This window comes from Lissotriton vulgaris, chromosome 4_1 (assembly GCF_964263255.1).
Source record: "Lissotriton vulgaris chromosome 4_1, aLisVul1.2, whole genome shotgun sequence".
In the NCBI taxonomy this organism is placed as follows: Eukaryota; Metazoa; Chordata; class Amphibia; order Caudata; family Salamandridae; genus Lissotriton; species Lissotriton vulgaris.
Genome location: NC_141691.1, coordinates 568,671,570 through 568,683,628, shown reverse-complemented (window position 1 = coordinate 568,683,628; position 12,059 = coordinate 568,671,570). Strand labels below are relative to the sequence as shown.

General features: G+C 46.0%; 1 protein-coding gene across 1 annotated transcript in view; it reads right to left on the bottom strand.

The window, feature by feature from the left end:
- Nucleotides 1-12,059, bottom strand: part of MLH1 (mutL homolog 1) — a 373,421-nt gene that overhangs the window by 71,153 nt on the left and 290,209 nt on the right. Inside the window, exon 13 of the mRNA XM_086967291.1 lies at nt 11,831-11,979. Coding sequence (XP_086823417.1) covers nt 11,831-11,979 — 149 coding nt within the window. The remainder of the gene's footprint in view (nt 1-11,830; nt 11,980-12,059) is intronic.

Below are 12,059 nucleotides of genomic sequence, written 5' to 3'. Positions count from 1 at the left end.
TATTGGGACAAGCAGTGAAGTTGGCAAACCCCATGCCACCATCACAGACTAGAGGTGCTGTGGTAGGGGACCTGGTTGGGCCATAGGAAACCTGAGTTCCTCAAATATATCCAGCCACATTTTTGGGGGCACTCCCACCACCTGGCGGATTACTACTAGTTTTAACAGGAGGTGTTGGAGTATTACTTGGAGGAATATTTTCCTTATTGCTGGCTCTTGGGCAACTGCTGTCAGTTTCCCAGTGGCCAGGTTGCTTACATACATGGCAATAAGGTTTCTTAACATTAGAGGAAGGAGTTTGGGACCCACCCCGTTCAGAGGATTTTTGGGGCCCTGTAGTGGATTTGTCCCTAAATTTATCCCCACCTTTCTCTTGTGATTTGGTAGAATCGTTCTTCTGGTCACCACCCTGATTTTTAGGCCTAACCCTGGTTCTGACCCATTTGTCTGCCTTCTTTCCCAATTCTTGGGGAGAGGTCAGATAGGAGTCCACCAGCTGCTGATGTAGAAGCTGGTTTTGACAATCATTAAGGATCTGCTCCCTCATAATCAAATTATACAATCCTGTAAAGTCTTGTACTTTGCTGCCCAGTAACCAGCCCTCCAGAGCCTTAGTAGCACAATCTACAAAATCAGTCCAGTCCTGAGTCTGTGTCTTCTGGGCGTCTCTGAACAGCAACCTATACTGCTCAATGGTTAAACCAAACCCATCTATCAGAGCACTCTTCAGAACTGGGTAGTTGTCTGCATCCTCTTCTCTAACAGTGAGGAGCTTATCTCTACCTTTGTCTGCAAAGGAGAGCCACAAAAGTGTTTCCCACTGCTCCTTGGGTACCTTCTGTACTTTGCAGGCCCTCTCCAAAGCAGTTATCCACTTGTGGATGTCATCCCCAATCTGATAGGGAGGGACAATCTTGTTCAGGTTTCTATGGTCATGAGACCTTACCCTATCTGTAGGAATTATGCTGCCACCAGTAGGCTCTAGCCCACTCAATGTCTTCTCTCTTTCAAGAACTAGGGTCTCTTTTGAAAGGGCAACTTCTTGCCTCTTGATCCTCAGCTTGACCTCTTTCATTCTAGCTTTGTGCTCTCTCCTCTGAGGGGAAGTCATCCTCCTCTGAGCAGAGGCACTGGACCCTACTGAGGAATCAGAATGATCAGAACCACTGTGCCTTCTGTTTCCACTGTCAGGCCTATTTGGAAGGTTAGAGGGGGGCCTACCATGGCCCTCTCCACCCCAAGATAGTCCTGTGTTGACCAGGTCAGGTTCCTCAACCTCATCCTGTTCAGCATCCAATTCATCATCAGAGACCACTGGATCCTCCCCAGTATTATTCTAGTCTGTTGATGGATGGACCCCCTCTCTACTACCTTGGTTACCTGGGTCTGATGCATTCTCTACATCATGAGCCACTAAGATGGTTAAAGGTTGGACTCTGTCCTTGTCTCAGTCTTCCGACCACACACAAGCTTCTCAGTTCCTAAAAAGAGAATGTGTCATACTTAGAAGGCAACCTTTGGTTGTCTTCTGGCAGAGGCCCACTAGGCCCTGCTTCCAAGGACATTGCTAGTGAGGTCTGGTGTGTGCACCTACCTACACTACTAGAACCTCTATAGGAGTTGTAGTCAGGGTGTGCTAAGCCCTTACCACCTACAACTACTAAGTTCAGTAGAACTTATGTATATATAAGACTTGATTTATATGTACCTACAGGTACCTTGATATGATCTTTCAGATGATATCTCGAGATTATTTGGTAAAACAATTGCAAGCTCGTATCCCAACCTCTGCACACCAATGTGAGAAGTTAGCCTGGCATATGATGTCCACTAGTTCTAGTGGGCACCTTGCACCAGTCTAATCGACCCTTATTGATGGTTTTTGTAAAGTCAATCTTATAGAAAGCTATCCTAGTGGCAGCATTAACCAGCAGTCTTCAGGCTAAGACTTCAGTAGGCGAGGTAAGCAAGTTGTTTTACAAATTATAATCCCTTGAGTACCAAATGAAAGGACACCACACAAGGTATACATCAAATATATATGTATTTTATCTAAACACAACCCCTCTGTACTCCCCCTCTGTACTCTTTATAAAGTCAGAGGTACAAATACAATACAAGTCACACAGTTAATATACAATAAGTTACGCAGTATATGTATGCCCTAGGGGCCTCACAAACCATATACTAGGAAAGTGGTATAAGTACCACAAGAGAATCAGGGGCCTGTGGAATCGCTGGGGCTACACTAATCGACCAAAGGTTAGGAAGTAGGAGGCCCACGGGAGACGCGTGCAGTGTCTAAACATAGACGCAGGTTACCATTGACTTTCTATGGAGATCGTAAAGGTTACAAATATACAATTTAAGGACACTTTCGGATGGACTAGGATGGAACCCTTTTAAACTAGAACACTTCGAGAGTCAAGACCCACAGGAGCACCGGAGTACTCGTGGTACCTCACCCAGGAAAGCCGGGTGCATAGGTGTCTTTTCGTGTCGGGTTTCGTCGTCGTTTTCTATGGAGAGCTGCAAAGAAATGCTGCAGGCGACCAGAGGAAAAGTGTCTGGGTGGATCAAAGATCTGAAGAACCTGAAAGCAGAAGGGACAGAGTCTGGGTCACTAGCCAGTGACCAGGAAGGAACCAGGCGATGTCGGGTGATTTCAGGTGAAATAGTCGAACTTGTCTCTTCAGCCAGGAGGCATCGACGATGACCAGGCGCTGGATTCGAGTTGTCCCACGATGGATCTAGATGACTGCGGTGTCGGTATCCGGATTGGACCAAAAATCCTTGGCAACCGCAACCCATGCAGGATGTCGGGATTGGCTATGTTGCAAACCAGCAAAGACTGTGGCGCTTCTCCTTTTCAGGGATGCTGGAGCAAGCCTGGAGCAACCAGGAAAGCAAGTTTAGTTCAAAGAAAGGTCTTCAGGGGGTTCACTAGCCAACGGGCAAGGAACCGGGAAGACACGTCGAGCTCAAATCCAAAGGCGGGGCCCACAGGACACTCGCGCAGTGTGGGGCCCTGGGCTTCGGTGCAAATGGTGCTCGGGGCTGGGGCTTCTCGTTCCCCAATGAACACCTTACTGAGGCTTCAGGAAGGGAGTACAGGTGGCAAAATGCAGGCTGTCCAGGGGTTGCGGTCCCACGTCTTTCGTTTCCGCCACGGGTCTCAGCTTTGCTGGGAATGTGGGTCGGAGTCAGAGAAGTCTGGAAGTCCAGTTCCTGTGTCGCAGAGTCTTCAGGATCCGACGGGAGCCTTGAATCTGCAGATCGGCAAAGTTGATATTGGTGCCTGTTTGCACAGGGTGGTCACTCCTTGACTACAAGGGAGATAGCTTCCGTCTTCCAGTCAGAATGGAATGTCGAAGGTCCAGGATATGTCTTTCAAAGATTCATCCGGGATAATATAAATTTCTAAAGACACAGCTCCTATACTTATACTTAGGAAGGGGGATGGACTACCTGGCTAGGTCCCTCCTATGGGTGGACCTGGGAATGGGGTGGTTACACCCCTTTCCCTTTGTCCAGTTTCGCGCCAGAGCTGGGGCTATGTGCCCCAGCAACCGGTTTGTACTGGGCTATGCATGGAGCACCTTGTGTGCCCCAGGCAGTGTCTAGAAGCCTTCACTGGTATGGCTATATCATAGAACAGCAATAAGGAGATGGTTCAGAAATCTGCAGAGGGGCTCAGCTCATGCTAGGGCACCCTCTCACATAAAACCAAGCACTCTGCCTCCAGGATTGTCGAGGCCTACCATAGGAGTGACTTATAGGTATATATGTGTCTATATGTAAAGGTAGATATAGGGATATTATATCTAAGTAAGGGGTTATTACACCACCTTACCCAGGCTGTGTGAACAGACCTGTGGTGTCAGTTTGGAAGGCAAACTAGGAGTGGCACAATACATGCTGCAGCTCCTGGTAGGCCTAAAGTGCACATATGCCCTGGGTACCTATGGTACACTATACAGGGGCTCACAAGGGTGACCCAGTAACCAATCTGATATGTACCTTAAGTACATGGTATCAATTTAGAGAGAAAGCAGATAGACTGGGGCCCTGAATAGCAGGGTCCCAGGCCAACTAAGTCAAAAACCAGCAAATCACCAGGAAAAAAGTGGGGGTAACCATATAGTCAGATTACACCTTCCTACACAGACCACTGAAAAAACTACACCAGTCAGTACAGCAAACACCCCTCACTAAGATAAAAACCAAAGCTGGGAATTTATGGTCTCAATCAATCATTCAAACAAGGCTAGTAAAGCGCACTACTCACCCGTGAGGGTCTCAAGGCACTGCGGGAGGGGTGTGAAGCAGCTCCTTTGGGGCCATTCAAAGAGTCAGGTATTGAGGTCCTTTCTGAATTGGTGCAGTGTCGGGCTTCGTCGGAGGTTAAGGGGGAGTTTGTTCCAGGTCTTGGCTGCGGGGTAGGAGAAGGATCTGGTGTTGTGGAGGCCTTTGTAGGCGTGTGTGAGCAGTTTGAAGATTATTCTTCTTTCGTCAGGGAGCCAGTGGAGGCGCGGAGGTGTTGGGTGATGTGGTCATGTCGTGGGATGTCGAGGATAAGTCTGGCGGCGGCATTCTGGACAGTCTGGAGTTTGCGGGGCAGTTTTTGTTGATTCCTGCGTACAGAGCGTTTCCGTAGTCCAGTCTGCAAGTGTTGAGGGTGTGGGTGGCGGTTTTTACTGAAGTTGGGGGGATCAACATGAAAGTCTTGCGAAGAATGTGGAGGGTGATGAAGCACGTGGAGGATACGGCGTTGATCTGGCAATTCATGGTGAGTGAAGAGTTGAGTATGATGTCGAGGTTACGTGCGTGATCCATTGGGGTGGGTGGATTTCTGACGGCGGGGGGTCACCAGGTGTTGTCCCACTGGGAATCCAAAATAAAAATACAAGAACTGGTCAACATCCTAGTGCTGAACCCAATAAGACCCAAGGTCATATTTTTCCGATACCTGAAACAAAGGCAACTTTGTGCACCAATGTCCTTTGGATTTTTACACACAGGCCTCAATTTTCAAACTCATCTACAAACTTCCAGAAAAAAAATACAAATGGAAAATCATCTCCTTTCTCATTTTGCAAATTCAAAATATGTCCATCTGTCCCAGAAAAAGATTTAAAATTATTGGTGAAACCCTAATGAAGCAAGACAAACTGCCTACCAAACGTCTATCCAAGTTCTAAAACTTTTCAAAAGCAACATTATAGACCAAATAAATGTCTCTGTAAATCTCCTTGATATGGTCCTCAGCCTTTTACCTAAGTAAGCCACGTCTCAAAGATCTACATTGGATCCCACTGAAAGCCATGATACTAGAACTGGAAAGAGAAGTTTGGCGTGCTGCGGTTCTGAAAAACGTTTTTGGCTATCAGAAAGACGCTTACTGTGGCCTCAGTCCTTCATACCTGCGTGATTGGAGGGCCATGCTTCAACGTTGACAGTGACAATCTCAAGCCTCTTGCCCACCTGGTGAGAGATTGGTTTTGATAGCTCTGGCCCTCTAGAGTCTACTTGAGATAGACACTGGGAGCTGTAGGAACACCAAAACCCACTTCTGAACCATACCCTCGAAGAACGGTTGCTTACACCTGTAGAGTGTGGCATGTTTTGCAAGAAAACGCCATATTTACTCCCATGCAGGTATTCTTCCTGCCCAGCACAAATGGCATTATAATTTTACACCTGCCAGATTGTGGTTTTGTCCTTATCTGCCACACCCATCCTGACTGTGACCCCCTTAGACAGAGTACGCTTGTAGAAAGAATTGCAACAACACTTGTGTCCCTTGGTACCTGAAGTCCAGGGATTCCATCACTGTTCCCTCAGAAACATGTTTCCTGCTGTGTTAGTATTAGGGAACAAATGTGTAGAAATGGAAAACAAAGGAGGTCTTCAGACCTTCTGAAGCAGCACGTAACAAATGGAACCAGGAGATGGCTGAGATTACCAGAGGGGAGAGAAGCCTGCTAAATTCTATACATGCACTCCATTCGGATCTCAAATTTAAAAATGAGAACACAGATACTTCAATTAAGCATGGAGAATAGAAGATATAAGTCATGACCACTATAATGCCTGGAATTGAACAGGAGCTGGCCAAACCCTTGTAGAGAGTCATAGCATTGGACTGTCAGAAGCTGGATGTAACTAAAGAGGTGGATGAATTAGGTTTGCATCTAGTTGATAGTCCCATCTGACTCTCCCACTGCTAAAATAGAGGGAATTTGACTGATATGATAGTCTTACAGACTGCCCATGACAAAACCTGAAGTGTGACAGCATTGTGATGTTGGTACTTAAGACAGAAATCAGCAGAATGGGTGACTAAGATTTATGCTGCATGCTGTAGACTCTTACAGGAACTACTGAAAACTGACCACCAGTTGGAGGCATTACAAACAGATGGACAGGCCACTCTTAGGGGCCTGGCACATGCTTTGGAGGTACATTGCCGGTTAGGCGAAATTCGAGATGGACTTGACTGCTTCACACATCAGGGATACAGACAAAGGCTACACGAGGACAGAGGAAAGACTGGTAGGTTGTTGGCACGGCTTCTCGGATCAGAGCACCCACCCCAGTATTGGCCTTAATCACAGCAAATTGCACAACAACTCTCAACACAGTAGGGAATTAATGGACGGGTCCGGTTCCACCTATACAAGTATATTGAGAGCCCCCCTTTACCCCTATGGCCCAGGTTCTGACATTTTTAGACTCGTTGATCCTGTCTACAGCGGCAGACGTCCATTTCGAGAAGCTGAAGGCCTGCTTGGGAGGGGAGGAACTGGCGGACGCAATCAGGGATCTCATCCACTGCAAGACGCCAGGCAATGACAGGCTCCTAGCAGAGTGTTACCAATGCTACTCAGTACAGCCTGTACGGAGGCTGCTGGAGACGCTATGCTTCAAGAGGCCAAACGGATAGGTGTCCTGCCACCCTCCATGCAAGAAACCACTATAATAATGATTCCTAAGCCTGATAAAGACCCCAGGGAGCTGGGATCATATCATCCGCTATCCATAATCAATGTGCCACTAAGGGCTTCTCAAAGACTCTGGCGACATACTTGCGTCACATGGTGGATTATCTGGTAGGAGATGAGCAGTGCAGTTTTATGCCCGGTAGAGGCACCCACATGAATCTGCATAGGTTGGCACATGTCCTCCACGCTATCCAAAATACGGCAATTAACAGGCCTTAGTGTCACTGGACATTGAGATCGAATTTGGCACACCAAACTTGGACTGCACGTGGATGGTGCTACAGCGTATGGGGCTCGACCCTCTGTTCATGCATCAGCTAAAACTGTTATACACCAGCCCAGTGGCGGGGATATGCGTGGGAGTATCAGCAGTGATCAACATTACAGTAGGGACAAGGCAGGGCTGCCCCCAGTTTCCCCTGCTGTTCGCTCTAGCTATGGAGCTACTGGCGGTGAGCCTGCACACAGAAATGTCTGAATAGTGTATACAAGTGTGATACACCATCCGCGTGGTCTCTATGTATACAGATGATAACCTTGTGTAGCTTGAGACAGTTGGCCCAGTCGATCCCTCTGCTGCTAGAGGAACAGACAACCTGTGGTGCAGTATTAGAGTACAGAGTTAACAAGAGAAAGACAGTTCTATTTGTGCTGGCACGGCGGGCAAAGGGGGAGTTGGAAATTCTGCCTGATCCACACTTACGTGTGACAGCCAGCGGTTTTGCTACCTGGGCATGCAGGTTGCCCACTCACAGGAGGGCCAATATAACTATAACATGGAAAAAGTAAAGCAGGGCCTCAGGGCCTCCATTAGGTTCTGAAATACACTTCCATTGTCAGTTATGGTAAGGCTATCATTTAGTAATATGATGCATCTTTCACACTGTCTCTACGTGCTCCAGAACTCTCTGTGTTATACAAAAGAGGAACTAGATAGTTTTCTGATCTCATTGAGGCGGGAAGGTAAATGACATAGGGTCAAACTGGCTACACTGAAGTTAGGCAGGATTTATGAGGGCCTCGACTCCCAGACATGCAGTTCTACCACATAGCAGGGCTCCTAAAATAAGCAGTACAGTGGAGCAAGGAGGAGACGAACTGGGAGAAACTACTCTGAGGCAACGGAGCTTTGCCAGCACCTTATTAGTGGGTCACTGGTGCCAGCGGTTTGCCCTTATGTGGTCAGACAGCTGGCACTGGCGTGGGAAAAAGCAGTTAAATACACAACGAGTAGACTCGCATATGCAAAGATGCTATCAATATGGTGGATGCGTCCCTATCGCCAGATGCACAGGGGCAAGGACATGCAGCAGTGGACAGAAGGGAGATGGCTATGTATGAGAGAAGTCAACCAAGGGGGCGATGAATTGCTTGACTTCGCCGAAACATGCTGAAGATTTCACTTGGGTAAGGGACAACTCCTCCAGTTTGCAAAGCTGTCCTGCACGGTCTAAGAAATATGGACAGACTTCCATAAGGAACCACCAGTCACAGGCACTGCCTCTCACTGATCAGGGGATGAGTTGTGGCTGGATATCACTCATAACAAAGTAAGAGCCAAGAGGGAAAAAGGGACGCAGGTTACCCTCCACTCACAAAATTCTCATCAACGAAACCTTTCCCATCTGTCATAGGCTCTCTAAAACATCACCTGCCTCTTAATAAGTGAAGGTATTTCTAGTACGTAACATATTTGCGTTACTAAACAGGGTGGGCCTATTTCTTTAATAAAATCCTCTTAGTGTCGGTGTCTACACGTGATACTATTTCCCTTGCAATTCTAAAGGTGTAGTAAAAAAGTGTGTGCAAGGTAGGAAGGGACCTCATGGGAGCAATCACAGAGGTACTGCTGACTGGTACTCGTCAGTATGTTCCACTTATCATCATTGGTTCCTTCCTACCACAAAAGAAATTGTTGTGAATAAATGTGTAGGTGAAGTATAAGAACTCAAATGTGAACCTAACTTCTCGCACCTACATTTACCCTACCCCCTGGTTAGAGCACCGCTAATCACTATTCCAACCCTCTAAAACTGCACTAGTCACCACTAGCTATATGATACACTTTATTCGCTGCTGGGTGTCTGCTCAACTTAAAACCAACAGACTACTGTTGGGCCTCGTTTTAATCTATTTGAAGCCAACATGTTTTGTTGCCTGTCATTCTTGGTCGGCAACTTCTTCAGGGCTAGGGGTCGGTGCTGTTGCTATACAGCACTCAGACCTGGTGGTTGCCACTCGCTGGCATACCTGCAGCCACCAATGTAACGGGCGTGTATATATCCATGTCTGGTAGTCCCAATTGTATTCCATCAACGGACCTCCTCTTAGCGAATTTCGTCTAGGGCACCTCGCTGAGGCTTGATATCACGCCTTAATTATGCACTGACGGAAGACAGATTGCAGGCGCTACTAGTGGCATGACAACAGCGGGTGGCGGTTCTACCTGAACCGATTTTGCATCGAGAATGGCTGAAGGCATATGCACAGGATCAGGCTGTGGCCAATAATGGGTGATTCAAACTAACGCAATTCTGATATTTGCACACGTGTACATTACACCACAAAGCTCCATAGAATCTTCCCCATGAAACCGGAGACTTGCCTGAGGTGTAACACAAGACCAGCAACGTTTTACTACATGACCTGGGCATGCTCAACATTACAACACTACTGGAAAAGGGTACTGGACAGCCGTACTACAGTAACAACAACAAGGATGGCACAGGCACCCAAGATATGTCTACTTCGACTTCTGCCCCAAGACAAACAGATGGAAGGCAGATCTGCAAGAGTGGACAGTAACTGAGGATTCCCAGTTACGCATAGTGCACCGAGATGACGATGCAGAAACGGACATAGACCTATGGGCTGGGATGACTGAGTGGCTACTGGAGTCCACTGGGACTGAGAGTTCCTCACACAGTGAGACAGATGGGGGGCTCTCTCTGGTGGCTGAACCACTGCTGGAGGCAAAACCTCACAGAGGAGATTGAGGATCTGGATGAAGTAGAAACAGGGATGGGAGTTTGATGTGTACTACCTGTGTGTGCTGACTGCGAGGCCTATGACCAGACTCCACAGGAGAAAGGGCCACTCTGACTGTTGCAGTTGTAATGCTTTATACATCTACTTAAAGAACTGGATATTGAAGAAAATGCACCAGTACTGCTAAGGAATATCACAATTAACATAGAGCTGTTATAGCTATGTTATGATATTAACTTGTGTTATCTGTAAAACGCTAATGAATAAACATACAAATGAGCCAGCTGTTGGTGAATCTGCTGCAGAAAGTGTCCAAGTGGAAAAAAGACTTGGATTGGTGCAGTAGAGCTTGAGAAAGTGGTGTACCAAAGCCGGGCTGTCCCAAAAAGTAGGGACAAGTATGGGGCATGTGGGAGGCTTATAGGGAGTATTACTTAAGTAGTGATTACACTGGGGTGCAATGTGAAAAGACCTCTTTTATGGTTATCTGCAATGTGTTATTAACAAATCCAGAATGCTTGGACCAGGGGCAAACCTAAACACTGGAAACTCCGGATGGGTGGGTGGGCCAGTACCAGGGGGTTCACAACTGTGACATGGCTACATAGATGAATATGTGTACGTTGACTGAGCAAATGTTGACTAAATAGAATTAAAATAAAGTCTGCTGAATGTGTGGGAAAAAGACTGCAACCGTTTATTGGGGGTAAAGGTGGCAGTGGGCAATTATCTGCTACCTTTCTTCCCTGGCTTGAGCTCAGCCATCACCTAAAAAAATAAAAATAAAAATAAAAAAGGTTTACTCTGGCTAATGAAAGAGTTGGGTAAGAGTGAATAAGTGGTACTAACAGACACAAGGTGGAATTTTGTGTTAAGTAAAACATGTTTTGCAAAAATGAAGCCACCATGTGTTTCTTGGACAATATTAATGGAGATAAGAAGTTACCCAGGCTGGGACATAAACTGCAAGATAAGTAAGCAGTGAACATTGGATTGCGGTCATAGGTACGCAATACTAAGGATTTCCTCTCTTCGGGGTGGGGGTTGTGAGGTCTAAGGGAGAGTTCTACAGTTGAGGTTGTTTTTAACCATTCCTTTCTTTGTAGATTTTCTGCCGCTCCCCCAACTATATCTACATGTTCTAAAGCAGAGCTGATTCAGACATTCTGGTTCGTCTGTTAATGTGATGCAGTGGTATATTGGTTATATGGTTTTACGAAAGCCAGGGAATTACTAGTTTGGAAATTGATTTCTATGTTTTGTGAAGATGCTCAATAAAAAAAATGTAAAGCTGTGCAACTGTGCACTGCATCTCAATTTACTATAACTTCAGACCTCACTGTAAAACATACCAACAGTATTAGCCCAATCCTAATTTACACTGTAATGTACAGTTTTGTATTATACAGGTTTTTTGTACCTCACTTTACTGGTCATGAATGCTTGATGAATAAACTATCAATATACCTTGGTGCTTATAAAATCTAGAAGTATTTGTGGTCTCCAAATTAGGAAAACAATCTAAATGGAATTCGCACAATCTAGGTTTTAGCCTTGTGCCAAAACATTCTGATCACTTCAAGGCCAGCTTACCAAAACATATCTTTTCGATTAGACCTAAGACCAATGGTTTGAGGCTTAATTTTCTCTGTTTCCCATATCTCAAATACCGATCTGCTGTTCCCTGTAACATCGTACCACATTCAAAAAGTGATCAACAACACTTGTAAACGTAATCTACCAATTCACAGGTGTTTGGGAAGCAGATACACAGCAGTCATACTATAGTAACAACGTGACAGGCTAGTAAGAAATACTGAACTATAGACGTAGCCTACTTTTTTGTGCTCGGGTAACAATTTCTTCTCTCAAACTAATTATGCTGGTTAGATTTATAATTCTCCTCTTTGGAGTGCAGGCAGCAGTCATATTCTTTTCAGAAACATCTTCTACCATTTCCTCATCAGAATCTGTCCTTTGGCGTTTCCTGAAAATTAGAATACAAAGAGGGCATTATCAAGTAAAGTAACACTGCACTGTATTCAGCAATCATAAAACTGTAAAACA